The 18,487-nt window shown below is 48.0% G+C and overlaps 1 protein-coding gene across 21 annotated transcripts in view; it reads left to right on the top strand.

The window, feature by feature from the left end:
* The first annotated feature begins 928 nt into the window (after nt 1-928).
* Nucleotides 929-18,487, top strand: part of DNM1 (dynamin 1) — a 131,054-nt gene continuing 113,495 nt past the window's right edge. For 9 of the 21 annotated variants that reach the window (XR_014152677.1, XR_014152678.1, XR_014152679.1 and 6 more), the window contains exon 1: nt 933-1,496. Coding sequence is in view for 17 of the 21 variants with exons in the window: in XM_081847551.1 (XP_081703677.1) it covers nt 1,336-1,496 (161 nt within the window). In the remaining 4 variants the exon portion in view is untranslated. Of the gene's footprint in view, nt 1,497-18,487 lie in introns of all 21 variants that reach the window. The other 12 variants (XM_081847555.1, XM_081847553.1, XM_081847549.1 and 9 more) reach the window with 7 other exon arrangements.

Here is an 18,487-nt window from a genome sequence, read left to right as displayed (position 1 = left end):
ATAAAGGTGCCTATACTCACTGTGCCTCACTTTTAACATTTCGGGGTGGGGTGGGGAGGTGCCAGGACTGCATACCCTTGAGTACCTCCAGAAATCAAGCCCTGTGTTCCAGGCCTCGAGAGTGAAGGTGGCAGATGACCCTGTAGAAAGCCCAGAGCTCCCAGGAGAGCCGGACAACTTAGGAGGAGAGAGAAGACCCAACTGCAGGCAAGGATTCAGCAAGAAGCAACGGACCTGGTAGAAGAAAGAGAACTGCCAATGATTGTACAAGTCTCTCCATGTCCTCTCAACCTTTACTGAGGTTAGCTCCTTTTTGAGCTCATTGATCCACAGTTCTGCTCCCTCCAACCTTCACTGAGTATGGAGCAGTGGCGTAGCGTGGGTTGTCAGCACCCGGGGCAAGGCAAGTAATTTGCGCCACCTAACCCATGGATTTGCGCCCCCTAACCCTAACCCCCAAATGTTGCGCCCGGTGCGGCTGGCCCCCCCCCCCCGCACCCCCCACGCTACGCCACTGGTATGGAGTCCATTGTTTTACTTACGCATCACCCTAAAACAGGAATGGCATCACCCTCACAAAAGGACAAATATTTGCATTAAAAGTTGCACATGCTGATCTATATGTATATGCACCCCTATCTATAAGAAGCCTGATAATCATAAAAGGAGCTAAATGTTGACATCTATTATTCTGTCTCTTGCTTACAGCAAATAATGGGGGATCTGTGCCTCTCCAGCTGCCACCAGTACCAGCAGTGGTCAAGGATGGTGGGAGCTGAAGAGCAAGGACACCTCCGCACCCCCCTCCCCCAGTATATGAACTGAACTTGAATTGGGGAAGGGGACGGGAGACAGAGGGAAACCAAAGGAAAGAACTACGACTCCCATGAAGCTCTCTGAGCCGAGCGGCTGCTGCGGATCCCCCTCTGGCGGCGACTGTGAGCAAGTACGTTCTCGATCCGGCTTAGGACCAGGTGGCCAAAGGGAGCTTCATTCGTGGTAGGCAGCGCTGCTGCAGAGACCCGGCGAGGAGCCTGATTTAGGCGGAGCGGGGTGCGGGGCTGCTGAGAGGAAAGGGAGGGCGCTGCAGTAGCAGCCCCCTCGGGCACCTCCAAGTCCCAGGGCTGGGAAGGTGGGCAGGACTCCCATCTGCGCGCGCGCAAAAAAAAGGAGACACGCACCGATGAGGACTTGGGGGGCCACAGACGAGCCGTCGACTAGCCTTTGAGACGAGAGCCCCCCCCCCCACCCTCCAAAAAATTAAAAAGCCCTCCGAGAGAGACGCTTTGCAAGCCGCTGGAGACGTGAGATCGCTCCCCGCCGCGTGCAGCAGCCATGGGGAACCGAGGAATGGAGGACCTCATCCCGCTGGTCAACCAGCTCCAGGATGCCTTCGCTGCCATCGGCCAGAATGCCAACCTGGACCTGCCCCAGATCGCTGTGGTCGGAGGGCAGAGCGCCGGGAAGAGCTCCGTCCTGGAGAATTTCGTCGGAAGGTAAGGGAGCTGGTGGTGTTTATTTAAACCATCTATTTTATTTTATACCATCCCCCGCGCCCGCGCCTTAATTAGTCCTGGGCTTCTGTGGATGCTGGTGCAGAGCAGACATCCGGCTTAATGCGCGGAAGTCCCCCTCCTGCCGCCCTTGCCCAGTGGAAATCCGAAATAGCGGGGAAACGGAGGCTGGGGAAGGGGAGGGGAAGGATCTGGAGCCGCTTTGGCTCCCTGCGATGGGGGAGCGGGAAAAGCTCTCCCCCCTCTCACGCCGCCATTCCTCAGCACTGCGGATGCGCCCTCCGCGTCGGGGATGTTGCAGAAAAACAGGAAGCCCCCGTGATTGGCAGGTGACATTCCACGAGCCATCACCTTCATCAGGATGAGGGGAGGCTCCGCATCCTTCTCCCTCCCCGAAGGGATAAGATAATGTCCCTGTTTACTGGCAAGCCTCCACGAGCGGCGCGTTTGCGTTTCACATATGCTAAAACTAGGGGGAAATCTATAGATGTATGAATGTGTGTGTGTGTGTGTGTGTGTGTGTGTGTGTACACCTCTGTCTCCTTCTGTTTGGGTGGGTATGAAATGCAATCCCTGCCCTGAGAAAGAGATCACGATCGGTTTCAGTGAGCATCTGAAGGGAAGGGTGGAGGTGAGCATCAGTGTGTGCTCAAAATTTGAAGGGCGCGTTATAGCAACATCGCCCGCCGCCACCTCCGCTGCTCCTAGGAGTGATTTACTGCACAAAAGCAGCCATTTGGTGTCCGGGGGGGGGGCGAGTTGTAAGAGGAAGAGCGAAAGGAAGCAATCCGACGTCTGGTGCTGTGCTGTGTCCACATCACCGCGCATGGGGAGATTTGGCGCTTTTAATCCTAAATCATTTATTTATTTAGAGAGGCGGGGGGAAGCTCTATGTAGGAAGGCAGAATTGCTCCTGGGGCAGAGCGAGGCTGGGGGGAGAGTCCGTTTCTTCCTCTCCCCCCCCCCCCTTTTTTCATTATGTTGCCAGAGGGCAATTGCAGGGCTGCGGTGAGGGGAGGGGGTGGGCAGATAGGAAGGAAGAGGAGGTTGCTTCAAGGAGAGCGTTTGCCATCTCCAGTCTTCTGGAGATTTTCAAAGCCCGGACAAAAGCCTCTCTTATGTTATGTAATCTCAAGATGGTAAAGAAATATCATGGAAGGGAGCTTAGCCATATTTTTTTGATTTTCTGTCTTTGGATTCAGCATTCTCTCCTTCCCTCCCTCTCTTGCAAAATGATGCAATTGATGCATCAATGTGTGTTTTTCCACATTACAATTTCTGAGGCTGCTTATAGGGGTGGAGAGAAGAGCCAAGTGTAACAGTTCTGCTGGTCACATATGAAATGCGCTCCTTGTCAAGAAATGTATTAGTGATGCACCACACATTCACTGCCAAGATGTGCTAAAGACAGTGCCTTTCCCCTAGGAGGTATTTGCCTCCTCTGTTTATAAGCCTCGCCTTGGACACAATCCTGCACCAGGTGAAATTCCAGGAAGGACTGGGGGGGGGGGAATCGAGTGCAGCACACCTTTTGCTTGCATATATTTGCCTGGTTTCACAGGGAATTAGTTACCCAACAGATAAAAGATGGGAGGTGGTTATTGACTAGGCCAGCTAGCATCTCTTAGGTATACTCTTCTCTGCGTATCCTGGGTGATGCCATGTTGAGGATCCAGAAGGGAAGATGAAATGTTTGCTCCTTGATAAGGAAAATCAGCATTTTGGGTGCTCCCTTTTTGTATTAAAATACTGGTGAGGGTTTCCTTTCATGTGACCTTCAAGCCAACCTCCAGAAACCTCTGCAAATAGCAGGCAATCAGGGAAGGTGGCTCATACAGGCTGTTCCTGCAGGACACTTATGAGCTGGCTGGTAGCGTTTTGATGCTTATTTTAATCCTTTTCAATTGGGAAGACTTCACTAAGGCTAGGAGATTGGTACCTTGTGATTCCCACTAAGAGAAGAGGGGCTTCTGGAAACAAGCCGTGTTTAATTTTTCTATACAATATATTTGTGTCACCCTTCCCTCTCTTCATGTCCACAATGAAAATTTGTGTGTGTGTCTTTTTAAAATAGCACTGATACCTTTGCATCTCAAATGGCTGCTTCCAGCTCCATTCTTAACCAAAACGACCTGAGAGCTGTTGAATTTCATTTAGGATCAGCACTGTTAAGAGACAGCCCAAGCTGCAAAGCTGTATGTCTCTACTGCTGCTTCCACAGCAAAAACCTAAAGAAAACCAGACATCCAAGGGGGCTGTTTATTATAGGATTGAAAAGCCTTCACTGGGTGCACATTTGGAATGTCCTGAGGTTTTTGTTTGCATGACCAGGTTGATTGTAGGTGGAGTCAGTCAATCCCCACCTTGCAAAGACACTTATTGTTGTCATCAAATCAGCTGAAAAAAATGGGGGCCTGCAGCTGAGGTGGGTTGGGGGAGTTGGCTAGACCTTTTATTCATCAGCTGTAATGTGGGCTGATTAAAAAAAATGTCCTTATTGCAAAAAGTCCATAATCTTTTAGGGAAACAGGTTTTGGCGAATCATGCAACCTGGATTTGCTGGTACGAGCTTGAATCCGACCTCCAAAATAGTGACAGACTGGAAATATCCTTTGGCCATGAGATGAGCAATGCATTCATATTTCTGTTGTTTACTTGAGTGCCTGGTGGATGGAGGGCAGGTGAATGAATGGATTTCTGCATTTTGTCCTCTTCTGATGGGTCTTTTCTCCAAGAGAGCCTATGGGGATGTGACCTCACTAGATTTCCTCCAGTTGTCTCCATGGCAGCAGATTCACAGTGCTGCAGTTTCTTTAGATCTTGAAGGGTTCAAGCAGAGCTGTTGAGTGCGAGGGCAGAGGAAAAGTTAAATCCTTCCGGATAAATTATTGGGGGGAAAGGGGCTAAGATGCCATCTTCTGATACCAAATGCCGTCAGAGGGCTAAGTGGCTTAGAAGACTGGGTTGGGGAGTGTGGTGCGTTTAGCCTATTGTAACTGCATTTGAAATGCTATGTAGGTTGTTTTACATTAAGCAGCAAATTGTGAAGATGGCAGCAGGCAGCTGTGTTTTGATAACACACCCCTTTGGCTGTGTCTGATAGCTTAAAAAACCCCTACAGAACCATTCTATAATCCTGCTGAATAAGTGTGTCTTTTGAATACTGGCTTCTGAACGGTCTGGGGCTGCAGTTACACACACACACACACACACACACACCCTGAATAAAAGGAGGTACAAAACAACATAGTGTAGATTGGCTTCAAACAGGGTCAGAAGGATGCACAGGCCTTCTGCTAACCTGATGAGTAGAAGGGGAATAACTGAGTCTGAAATCATAACAATCAGGCTAACTTCAATATGTACTTTACACACACATTGACTCTATGCACTGAAACCTCCAGATTTAAAAATTGTTGTTCTTTAAGCAAATCTTAGAATCCTTTCATGAAGGCCTCTAGTCCGCCATTTGCAGACCTGGCAGAGCAGGGACCATTTTTTTAAGGAATGGAAAGTGGTTCTGTTAAGGCTTGAAGGCAAAAGTCTGGGGCCTTCATCTGAATGAGCAGGAATGGTCCCCCAACACAGCCATATTTTATCCCAAGAGGTTTAAGTCCCTTAAAAAAAACCACAACCATTCATAACCCATCTTTCCTCCAAGGAGCACAAAGTGCACACATTTTATGTATTTATGTATATTGTTTTCTTGCATGAGGATAGCAGTGACAGTAAACAGAAACACCAGTCGCAAGGTCTACAAATGAAATACAAAATACAGTGGTACCTCGGGTTACAGACGCTTCAGGTTACAGACACTTCAGGTTACAGACTTCGCTAACCCAGAAATAGTACCTCGGGTTAAGAACTTTGCTTCAGGATGAGAACAGAAATCGCATGCTGGCAGCGTGGTGGCAGCGGGAGGCCCCATTAGCTAAAGTGGTACCTCAGGTTAAGAACAGTTTCAGGTTAAGAACAAACCTCCGGAACGAATTAAGTTCTTAACCCGAGGTACCACTGTACAACCTGTAACCACAAAGCCATTATAGAGATGATCTCAAATTATATAATATCTCTCACATATAAATCTAATCTAAATCTTGCAATACATTTCTAAGTGTGCAGCGATCAGTTGTTCATAGTTGATGAAGGACGTCAGCCCAGCCATACCCTTCTCTCCACTTCTGGTAATGCCTCATATTCTCCCGCAAGGTGGACACACGATTATCCAACTGCCATTTTTCCTCACAACCACCTGGCAGGGTAGGTTGGGCTGAGAGAGTTTCTGGCCAAGTGAACTACATGGCTGAGTGGGGATTAGGAACCTGGTCTCCCAGGTCTACAGCTAGTGCTGCTACCACCATATCACACTGCACAAGTCCCTAACTGCACCACTGATGGTGGAAGGTGCCTGGAGCAAGCAGAAAGCTTTAGACTACAGGCTACAGCCAGTGACCCAAAATGAGGGTGTTAAGCAGACCAAGGAGCTTTAAGCTGGAACCACAATGGGATTGATTCTTCCAAGACCATGGCTGGATCTACACTGACCCGTTTAACATTATATCCCCCTATTAGAACGATATCAGATATGGCGTTCTAAAACGACCCAGGGCACACTTGCTAATTAAAACATTTTTCTCCATTGGTTTTGTCTGTCAAATGTAAGCAATATGCGGCGACACCATTTTCCAAAATGCTGTTTCACTCCCTGCTGCTGGTTGATGGTTGCTCTGTTCCGCCCTCTGGTGTCAAATTTTAATCCTCCCTCCCCCCTCCCTGTCCTTTGTTATCTGCCCCTTGAATACCATTGGAGGGGGTTCACAGTTTTAATGCAGTAAAAAAAGGTAAAACGCTATACAGTGGTACCTCGGGTTACAGATGCTTCAGGTTACATACGCTTCAGGTTACAGACTCCGCTAACCCAGAAATATTACCTCAGGTTAAGAACTTTGCTTCAGGATGAGAACAGAAATCGTGCTCCGGCGGCACAGTGGCAGCGGGAGGCCCCATTAGCTAAAGTGGTGCCTCAGGTTAAGAATAGTTTCAGGTTAAGAATGGACCTCCAGAGTGAAATAAATTCTTAACCTGAGGTACCACTGTATAGGGACATATGGGCAGTGTTTCACTGATATAGCAGCATAAAGCGATTAAAAATTAACCAATAAAAAAGACAATGTAATAATGCATTATGAACTTAAAAGTGTTGGTGGCACGTCTTGCCTCAGGCACCAAAGGCGTTTCACTAAATTCCTTGATTAGGATGTGCATGGGTCTCAATCCCTTTTAACACTGAGCATGCATTTAGCATCCACCCAGAACATGCTCAGATACCATTACCATGAACACTTTTACATCTTTAAACATTTCTGCTCAAATATAGAGTGGTGGTACCTGGGAGACAAGGGTACAGGTCCCCACTCCGTCAAGGAGCCCTCTGAGTGACCTCGGTCCAGTTATTGCCTCTAGGCCTAACCTAACTCGAAGGGTTATTGTGAGGAACTTTACACCTCACCATGAACACTTTTACATCTTTAAACATTTCTGCTCAAATATAGAGTGGTGGTACCTGGGAGACAAGGGTACAGGTCCCCACTCCGTCAAGGAGCCCTCTGAGTGACCTCGGTCCAGTTATTGCCTCTAGGCCTAACCTAACTCGAAGGGTTATTGTGAGGATAAAATGGGGAGGGGGAGAACTGGGTATTGCGCTCCGTGGAGGAAAAAGGTGGCAATAAATGCAATAAGTAAGTAAGCTTTTCCTTCAGGTAGCCTGTGGTTTTCATTTTTATTGGGGGGCGGGTTTGGTAAAACATGAGGCAACAGAACTCATGCCTTGAAATGAGTACTGAGCCATTTTGGGTGCCAACCCCAAACGAACTTTGTTTTTGGCATCCGTCTGTCTTGAGAGAGAATGGAGTGTGCCTCTGGGGGGTCAAGTCAAACTACTGGAGAATCACAGCACTTTCTGTGACTGCAGAAACTCATAACTGCTGCCTCCCGTGTTATCCTTGCTTTGCTAACAGCACTGAGGTGACCTCCCCTCAGTGTGTATGGAGGTCCTGGGCTGTCCAGACGATAAGAAGCCTCCTCTTAGCCTCACTGATGTGGTCCAAAGGAAAGTAGAGCAAGACTTTGGCACCCGCTTGGCTGCAGGAGTCTTCAAACAAACAAACAAACAAACAAACAAACAAACAAACAGAATTGGAGAGTCCAGCACCTGCCAAGGTAGTCTGTCCAGTCTGGTCAGGGATGTTGGGGTGGGTGTGGAGTCTGACAACACCAGGGTGGAGGGAGGTAAACAGTGGTGCCAAAATGGCAAAGAAACTGAAAGCGTACAGCCAGTGGCAATTCTACGTAAAGCTTAATAGAAGCACAGTGGCCAGCAGGAATTGGTGAAAACCCAGTCCTCCTAGTACTGTAATGCTAGGACTTGGACAGGTCATTTATCTTGGATCAAACCTAAATAGATAGAACTGATCGACGAGTTTTAATTCACCATGCTAAGGGTGCCTTTAAAATTCTTTCCTTGGGAAATTCAGCTTCCTTTCTCATGTAGAACAGAGGTGGGCTTCTGTAGAACAGAACAGTGAACTTAATGGCCAACACTCTAACCTCTGCACAAAGCACCGTATGTCAGGTGGCTCAAGGCAAAGGCAGTGAATATTGTTGGACTCCCCTCAGTCCCAGCCAGCACGGCCAGCGGTCATGGACAATGGGAGCTAGAACCCAGCAACAGATGCCCCACCCTGCCCTAGGGCAAGACTACATAAACAGGACAAGGCCAAGACACTGTGCTGCCTGATGCAGAGGACAAGATGGTGTGTGCCCGTCTGTTTCTCCATTATATTTAGAGGTAAGGTAAAAGGCAAAGGACCCCTGGACAGTTAAGTCCAGTCAAAGGCGACTATGGGGTTGTGGCACTCATCTCACTTTCAGGCTGAGGGAGCCGGCGTTTGTCCACAGACATCTTTCCGGGTCATGTGGCCAGCATGACTAAATCGCTTCTGGTGCACGGAGGACCATGACAGAAACCAGAGCATTGCATGGAAACGCCGTTTACCTTCCTGCCACAGCAGTACCTGTTTATCTGCTTGCACTGGTGTGCTTCTGAACTGCTAGGTTGGCAGGAGCAGGGACAGAGCAGCAGGAGCTCACCCCGTCACAGGAATTCGAACCACGACCTTCCAGTCGGCAAGCCCAAGAGGCTCAGTGGTTTAGACCACAGCGCCACCCACGTCCCTATTCCATTTAGAAGAGCAAACTGGACAGGTACTTGGCTCTCACTGCATCCCACTCTGGCAATGGGAGAGCATCCTGCACTGCCCCTGAGGCTAATTTAGGGGATGGAGGGCAGGCCATGCATGGAACATACCCCTCTGACCTCCAATAAGGGGGAATGGCTCAGGGGCTCAGAAGGAGTGGCCAGCAGCTGCTGCTGCCCCACACCCCTGCTTTTCCTCTCTGTTGGTGATGTGTAAGTAGCCACCATCACCTTACTGCTAGCCTCCAAGGCTCTCTGTCTGGCCACATTCACACCATACATTTAGAGTTCTAATAGCACCACTTTAAACAGGCATTGTTCCCCCCAAAGAATTCTGGGAGCTGTAGTTTGTTCAGGGTGCTAAGATTTCTCAGGAGGTCCCTATTCCCAATTCCCAGAATTCCCGGTGAAGAGGGATTGTTAAACCACTCGGGTAGCTATGGTAGGGGAACAGGTGTCACTTAAGAATTTTTAGCATCCTTAACAAGCTACACCTCCCATGAGTGTCTGCAGTGGCATCTTAGCATTCTAAACGTATGGTGTGAATGTGGCCCAAGCATTTTTGCCGTGTCTTAAGCTCTGTACATGCCTTTTCCCTGCCTGGGTGGAGGTTAGAGATGGGTGCGTATAAATAACTCTACTGTACAAACGTAACATTTACATTTGCCATTCAGTTCATCACTGGTGTGTGGCTCTTGGAAGGTTGCCTAGATGTGACAGTGGCCCTCAAGTTGAAAAAGTACCCACACATCTGCCTCACAGTGCATCACAGACTGAGTTTGTGTCCACCAAGGTCCGTAGCAACCGAGGGTCGCCTAGCCTTTTAACTGCTGAATCATAATTGGTTGAGGGAGAAGATCCTGTATCTCCTCACAAGCTCCCCTTGGTCTGCTTCATTTATTCGTTTATTGATTAGGTTTTTTATACCGCCCTACACCTTTCTCAGGGTAGTTCACTACATAAAATTTAAATATTAAAAACACAAAATACATAGTAAAAATAACAAACAGAAACCAATAATCTCTGTTTCTACAACACAATTAAAAGACCATAGAGTGTTAACCAGCCAAATACTTGGTTGAAGAGAAACGTTTTCATCTGGTGCCTAAATATCTGTAAAGAAGGCTCTAGGTGGGCCTACCTGGGGAGAGCATTCCACAGATGGGGAGCCACTGCAGAGAAGGCCCATTCTTGTGTTGCTACCTCCTGGACCTCTTGTGGAGGAGGCACATGAAGAAGGGCCTCATGAGATGATATCAGGGTCTAGAGAGGCAGTGCTGGAGGTATTGTGGTCCTGAGCTGTTTAAGGCTGTATAGGTAAAAACCAGCACTTTGAATTGGCCCAGGTGAGCACTTGGCCACTGAATTCTGTACTAGCTGAAATTTCCAAACCATCTTCAGAGGCAGCCGTATGTATAATGCATTGCAGTAACCCAACCTTGAGGTTACCAGAGCATAGACAACAATAGTTAGGCTGTCCCTGTCCAGATAGGGTGTAGCTGGGCCACCAGCCGAAGCTGATGGAAGGCACTCTGGGCTTCTGAGGCCACCTGAGCTTCAAGCAACAGCAGAGGATCCAGGAGTACCCCCAAGCTACATACCTGCTCCTTCAGAGGGAGTGTAATCCCATCAAGAGCAGGCCACCTCCCACCCAGCCGGTCTAGGGAACCACCCACCAACAGTGCCTCAGTATTATCTGGATTGAGTTTCAGTTTGTTGGCTCTCATCCAGTCCATTACCGAGGCAAGACAATGGTCCAGCACATCCACTGCCTCACCAGCAGATGTAGAGGAGAAGTAAAGCTGTGTGTCCTCAGCGTATTGCTGACAACGTCCTCCAAAACTCTGGATGACCCCACTCAGCAGTTTCATGTAGATGTTAAGCAGCATGTGTCCAACCTGACAGCTTGCTTGCCCCTGTGTCATCTACTTTCCCCGCAAACAGTCAGGATGAATGTGCAATAAACCGACTGTCCAGAATTTCCCCAAGACTGTTGTTTCCTGCTCTGAGGAAAGTAGGTATAGATTTATAGCCACACACCTGACCACTGAAGGAAAACTTATCCATTCAGAAAAAAATCTAGTGGAAAGAGCTGTACCTGGGCTTCATCAAGCATAGTGTCTCTTGTGCATAAACAAGCAAAACTGCTTGCGTATAGAAAACTACCCTACAGGGAATTCAGACCCCTAATTCAGCTCTGCTGACAGGCCAGATTTATCAGGAGCCTCCTCTCCCACAACTGTCAGCTGGGAGCAGTCATTCCAGCAGGCTACCTCAATGGGAGGGATGGGAATCAGCAGGACTCATTACATCAGGACTTATTCCATCAGCTCTGCTGAAAGCCCAGCTCCATCAAACTGTGCATCGTGCCCTTGAACTGCTTCCATTCAAGCTGGTTGTTATAAGGACTGCTATGTAACTTTTAAGAATTTGCTTCCCACCCACTTCCATCATGGTTCTGTTTTCCTGTTGTGTTGTGTCTTATCTTGTAAGCCTGCAAGCTTCCTAAATAGGATGTTGTCAGGGGCTCAGGAGCTGAGGCACAGGGAAGATGGGAGATGGAGAGCGAGGTGGAGGAATCCGAAGGGAGCGTAGGAGGGGACAGTGGTCCGAGGGATTCCATGAGCCTCTCCAGCGAATCGGAAGATTCACAGAAGGGAGCGCCAGTGGCCAGGGGCAGGGGGGTCCCAAGGGGAACGCCCCAGGAGCAAGGGGGCAGCAGGGACTCCCAGAGCAGTAGTTGGAAATCAGGACCAGCTTCCCCACCAGAGCAGAGTGGGGGGGAAGAGTCCCAGGCATCGGGGCCAGTGCTTTCCCCACCAGGGAGAGGAGACGAGGCAGAGTCTACCACGCCTCCCTCGGAGAGTCGGACAACGGAAGGGAGGTCAGATCCGGCCAGTGTCACGGAAGAGGGAAGCAGTGATAGAAGTAGTGTAACGGTTAGGAGAAAGGTCACTGAGTTGGCGCGAGAAGCAAGTTCAAATGTACAGGAGCGCGGGACAGCAGAGAGTGAGGATTGGGAACCGGGTCCTAAAGCACGCCGGAGGCAGGGGGAGGAGCTAAGCGACTCAGCGTCGGAAGAGTCCAGAAAGGGCAATGCCCCAGAGGGCAGGAGGACCCAGAGGAGAAGAGAGCAGCGCAGGAGGTGGAGCAGGGCTAGGATCTTAAACTGGTGTGGAAGGGGCGGAGACTCAGACGGGACTTCGCCGATCTAGAGTTTAGACGTAGGGCTGCACGCTCTGGCTTTGAAATGGAAATTAAACTTCAATAAAGACTTTTGTACATAACATCAGCCTGGCGTTGGTCCTCTGTGAGCTGGGACCTAGAGGCAGCTCTGACAGATGTCCTTTGTTGTTTTGATTGCAAGTCCACTAGGACTGTACATTGTACTAGGACTGCCATGCACATTGATGGCAGTATCATCATCATCATCATCATCATCATCATAAACCAATCAGATTTTCCTTTCTATTTCCCACTCCATTGCCTTGGAAAGCATTCAGATACCTGCTCTTCCACTTTCCTGAAGTAAAGCTTCATGCTGAATATATAAACCATCTCTGAGAGTTTTGTTGCCAACCCACAAGTTCAATGTAATGCAAAGGGTTGTGTGTATGTGAAATCTCTCTACACTATATTTGCACTAGTCTGTCACCATGTAGCCCCCACTGGAGGATTTGGAATGCCTCATCACATCCCTGGATTTCCATGAAGTCAGGGCTGGTTAGGGAAGCAAAAGGGAAGTCAAGTTGCACAACAGCAACGGCTATGGCGTAGGAGTAAGAAGGGAGGGAAAACTGAGCATGGAAAAGTGGGGATTTAAAACAATGGGAGAGGTCCAAGACGCTTGGGAAGGGCGGAATGCTAACGGGTTGTTGTTCAGTGTAGGCTTCTGTATTGTACCCATTGCTACTATTTCTCCTTTTTGATTTCTTTTAAATATCAAAAAGGAGAAATAGTGGCAATGAGTACAACACAGAAGCAAACGCCAAAAAGCTAACACAAAGCCTTTCTCAACTCTCTTTCCTTTGTTCCCAACCAGCTTACTTCACTCAAATCAGTCCTGTTGCTTAAAGTTGTGGCTTAAAGTCTGCCAAAAACAAAAAACAAAATTTGAGTCAAGTGTGAATTTATTTAGGGAGGAGGTTTCTGGGTCTGAGCACGCAAAACTACCACTTTTTTCCTCGTAGTCTTTTCCCATTCCTTCTTTAGTCAAACATATGATATTATTTAAAATTGCTGCTTTTTTTCTTCTAAGTGCATTTCCGCCCCTGCTTTGCTCAAACCTCTTTGTCTTCCATTCCTCAGCTGCCTTATATATATTATTTCTCTCCTGGTACCATGCGCTGTCTTCTACATGAAGTTCCAGATTCACTGTAGTAACATATAGCAGGTATTTTTATTAACCAGCACACACTCATATATGTGCAGCATCCATCACTGAACTCTCTCTGAAGACAGGCTTGCTCTTATGAGCCTATTCATCTTAAATATATAATAGCATATATTTGCAGAAGTAGAAGGGATGCAGAATAAGGGGGGGGGAGGCGTGGGAAAGGGGTGGTTTTAGTGCGAGGAGGAGTTGAAAATAGGTAGGAGAAAGGGGATGAGGGTGAAAATGGTGAAGTGCAAAGGGGGTTCCCCAAAAAGGAGTAGGAGGCATGGCAATGGGGGTGAAGAAGAAAGCAGGGATATGAAAGCGGCCCCAGTATTGGAGGTGATGGTGGCTTTATAAGTGGGTGGAAGGTGAAAAGGCTGCTTTGGAGTTCCAGTGTGTGGGAGGAAGATGCAGGAGGTTGTGTTGGGGGTGATTTGCATTCAAGGGGGTTGCACAAAGGGAGGTGGGAGTAGATGGAGACAGGGGCATGGGGGTGAAGATGAAAGCGGGGGCAAAATGGAGCCGCAGAAGGAAAAACCGGAATGATTTGATTGAGTATACAATTCAGCAAGTAAAATCTTTTGTGGGTAGGTTGGCAAGCAGATGAAGCAGGGTGCAATGCTTCCCCTAGTGTAACTTGTTAATATAGTGTACTGCACCTCTTTTTAGAATAAATTCAAAGTGGCTTACTGAAACGTCCGTAAAATTCATAAAACAAATTGCCAAAACTCATTTCATGCGTTAGAACTGAATAGCAGGCTAAAACAAATCTTTACAGGGCTGTTTATTTATACATATATTTTTTAAAAAATTATATATGAATGTTTTATGATGGCCTATACTTGTAATGCCCAATAAAGGTTTGGCGAAGAAGAAGAAGAAAAATAAATCAGTGTAAAAATAGGGAGACAGAACTTCAACCCACACTAAAATCTGCGTGAGATATTTCACAGAAGCTCCTTTTCTTCTTTAGAGTAGAGTGGATCCCCAGCGCTAGTCACTCCTAATTATTCTCCTGGTATCACTTACTGGTCTGTTAATGGATTACTCAACCATGCAAAGCCTATATTTATAATAGCAGATGTCCAGGGAGCTGGTGTGTTTGTGTTTGTTTGTGTGTGTGTGTCTTCCTGGGTGCATGTGCCAGTTTGCTAAGGACGCAGTGTGGTGCTTGCAGCGCCAGATTATGGTGATAAAGGCCACTAACTGGCAGCGTGGGATGAACCTGAGGAAGGAGGACAGCTGGCACTCCTCATCCCAGGAACACTGAAGCCCGCCTCTCAGCCTGGTGGAGAAGGACCGAATGGGTGGGGGAGGAATTTTAAAAGAGAAGGGTTGAGCTTCTCAGCGGCTTTAGGGGTGCATGTGGATGGAGTCTCTCCTAATTTGAGTGGAATGGAAGGAGATGGGAAGGAAAAGTCCTGGATCAGAAATGTCCTTTTACTGTTTGCTTTCAAAGGGTCCTTTCAGGAGAGCTTTCATGATGATTTGAGCTCATGATACTATCAGGGACTTATCCCACTCTCAATACTGTTTTGAGGACAGACACAGTGATTCACTGCCAATCAAAACAAATGAAAACTAGAACAGGCTGCAGAGCCCAAAGACAAGCAGCCTTGCTCATCACCATTTTCACCCAGAAGCCCATCCTGGCTGTACACTTTCAGTTTCTTTGCCATTTTGGCACCACTGTTTACCTCCCTCCGCCCTGGTGTTGTCAAAACTCCACCCCCACCCCAGCATCCCTGACTGGACAGACTACCTTGGCAGGTGCTGGACTCTCCAATTCTGTTTGTTTGTTTGTTTGTTTGAAGACTCCTGCAGCCAAGCAGGTGCCAAAGTCTTGCTCTGCTTCCCTTTGGACCACATCAGTGAGGCTAAGAGGAGGCCGTCTTATCGTCTGGACAGCCCAGGACCTCCATACACACTGAGGGGAGGTCACCTCAGTGCTATTAGCACAGCAAGGATAACACAGGAGGCAGCAGCTATGAGTCTTTGCAGATAAATTACCTGTCCAATTCCTAGCATTACTAGGAGGACTGGGTTTTAACCAATTCCTGCTGACCACTGTGCTTCTATGAAGCTTTACGTAGAATTGCCAAAGTCCCAGAACTTCCTGCTGGAATCCTGGAATCTTGTGCAGTGGCCTAGCTAACTGCCTGGGCGCCTGGGGTGGCACATCTGCCCTGTGCCCAGGGAGAGCTGCCCATGGGGGCAAGGCAGGCCGCCCATGGGGCATGGCAAGCCAGGGCAGAGAGCGCTGTGGAGCCTACAAGGAATCTGCCCGCTGCCTCCCCCTCAGCTGTAGTAGAGTGGCTTAGGAGGAGGCAGCAGGCAGATGCAAGCCTCACGCTGCTGTTTCGGGCACAGCGAAACCTGCAGGTGCCCTGAGCCACCACGTCGCTCGGGTATGCTGCAGACCCCACGGTAAGTGCCACCCGCCACAGTGTGGCGCCCAGTGCCCCCCCCCTCCCCTGGCTATGCCTCTGATCCTGTGCCCCTCCAGATGGCAAGGTGCAGTAACAGCGGAGGAGCATCACAGAACAAAGTGGAATCATGTGTGGACAGTCCAGTGGAAATCCACCACTAAAACGTTACTATAACGACAGTGGCACATTGCAGAATACACTGGCAAAAAAACCACCAGTCTGGAGGGTCTGAAAGCTGGAAGGGAAAGCAGAAGACATGGGGAAGAACTGTAAAAGCGGCCTTTGCCAACTGGCACTTTCCAGATGCTTTGGGCTACGATCACCACTAGCCCACCTAGCATGGCTGACGGGGGTTGTATTCTAAAACAATAAATATTCCAATGAGGAGTCCTATGTCATTCATTGACATAGTGGTTAGAGTGTTGGAATAGGACCTGGGAGACCAGAGTTTGAATCCTCACTCAGCCAGGAAGGTCACAGGGTGACCTTGGACCAGTTGTAGTCTTTCAGCCTAACCTACATCTGAGGATTGTTGTGAGGATAAAATGTGGGTGGGGTTGTATATGCCAGCATGAGCTCCTTAGAGGAAAGGTGGGATAATAAATAAATAAATAAATAAATAAATAAATAAATAAAGGGAGTCACATGATCCTAGCACAACATGAGTACAGTGGTACCTCGGGTTCAGAAGTTAATTCGTTCCGGAGATCCGTTCTTAACCTGAAACTGTTCTTAACCTGAAGCACCACTTTAGCTAATGGGGCCTCCTGCTGCCGCCGTGCCACCGCCGCACGATTTTTGTTCTCATCTTGAAGTAAAGTTCTTAACTTGAGGTAATATTTCTGGGTTAGTGGAGTCTGTAACCTGAAGCGTATGTAACCCGAGGTACCACTGTATGTACTAGAGAAAGTACATCCATAAGAGACTGACTTTCTGGAGACCTCTGAGAGGATGAGGAGTGAGCCCTGAAGGAAACATAAATAACACTTCACACTAAGGAAAGTAAAATGGAAGGATTCATTTCCAGGAGTCAAAATCAGAGACAATGTAGGAACTGTGATTTACTAGGAATTGCAAGACATGGAGTGTCCAGGGTGAACAGCTGGAGCATCCAGTTACAGATAGGTAGCCGTGTTGGTCTGCCATAGTCAAAACAAAACAAATTCCTTCCAGTAGCACCTTAAAGACCAACTAAGTCAGTTCTTGGTATGAGCTTTCGTGTGCATGCACGAAGAAGTGTGTATCTGAAGAAGTGTGTATCTGAAGAAGTGTGCATGCACACGAAAGCTCATACCAAGAACTGACTTAGCTGGAGCATCTGCATTCAATGGGGCATCATTTTAGCAAGCTGCACTGGTCGTGGCCTATATATACTGTATATAAAAGCAATCTAATTGTGGAACCAAACAGCACCAATGGGGCAGTTGCCTCAGTATGCAGATTTTGGGGCAAGGGTCATGAAAGATCAATGAGCTACTGATTATTTAGTTTGTCGGTGTTGTGCTTTTACTGCCAGGGAGGAGTAGGAAGAGATACTTGTAGGCATGACCACTCATGTCAATGGTTCTACTCTTGAGTAAAAAATAGGGGCGCGACTTCCACGTAAGTGCGCATTTTTAAAAAACTATAGTCCGGCCCCCAACAGTGTTTGAGGGGCAGTGAACCGGCACCCCTGTTTAAAAGGTTTGAGGACTCCTGGTCTACACTGATGGACAGTAGCTGTCCAGGAACAGTCCCAGCCTTACCTGGGGTTGCTGGGAACTGAACTTAGGACCTTCTGCAAAGAAAACAGTTGCTCTGCCACTCAGCTAATTATGTGCCTTGACTTAGTATGGAGGGCGTACTTTGGTCTGACCCTTGAACCAAAATGGGTGACTCAGTGCTTTGCCAGGATAAGGCCCTTGATTGAGGAAAATTGCAAATCCTCCGTGCTGCAAGTTAATGAACTGGAGAAGATGCAGCTCTTAATTCCCTTAGCTGCAGGGGCTGAATTTGTCATGCTGTGTTGGGCAGAGAATTTATTTCCAGGCAAGAGTCAAACCCACTCACTCTGTTCCCCCCTTACAAGGCTCATTTCTAGAATTTGGAAAGAGAAATCAGTTTACTAAAGCAGCAAAAGCGGATGGACATCTGAATCATGCTTCTGCCAGTGTAAAAACTCACATATGGAATTACCCAGCTTCTGTGTCTTTAAAGCAAATTTATTGTGCTGTTTTCATAGGATTAGGTGCTCAGTTTAGATCTGGTCTTTGAAAAACATATATTTTTACCTTGGCTCACAGTAGCCTTTGCCAACCTATTGCCCTCCTGGTGTTTCAAACAACGGTCATGAACTCCAGACAGCACAGCTGTATTGACTACTCCACCATAGCTGTGCTGGCCAGGGTTGAAGGCAAGCTTATCTACCCAATTGATCACTGAGCTCTGTAGAAGAGGGCCTTCTGCATGCATTGGCCCCACACTGCTTTTGTAGGCTGCGTGGGGCCAGCAGAGGGGCAGCGCTGCCACCTCTCCGACACTTCTGAAGCCTGACCTGGGAGCTGAACAGCCCTGAAGACCAGCCCGGGAGTGAGCGGCTGCCCTTGATGAAGGAACTATAGTGGGGGTGCAGTTCTATCAGTTTTAATACATGAAGTTTTAAAAATTACATGCTTTTACTACACTGCAAAATTGCTTCAGGGTGCTTTGTAGAAGTGATTTATAAATGAAGTAAATAACAATATATAACCTGGAGGATCTAGGTTGGTATGCGCTGAGATAATGTTTCAAGCCAGTACCAGAAACCAAGGTTATCATCATGCACCCCAAATGCAAGTCTGAAGCCAGGATATAAGGCAAGGATGGGAAACAACTGTGGCCCTCCAGATGTTGCAGGACTCCCAGCAACCCCAGCCAGCATAACCAATGGTCA

Source organism: Podarcis erhardii, assembly GCF_964252035.2.
Source record: "Podarcis erhardii genome assembly, chromosome: Z".
NCBI classification, from domain to species: Eukaryota; Metazoa; Chordata; class Lepidosauria; order Squamata; family Lacertidae; genus Podarcis; species Podarcis erhardii.
The sequence above is the reverse complement of the archived record's forward strand: the minus strand, read 5'-3'. Positions and strand labels throughout refer to the sequence as shown.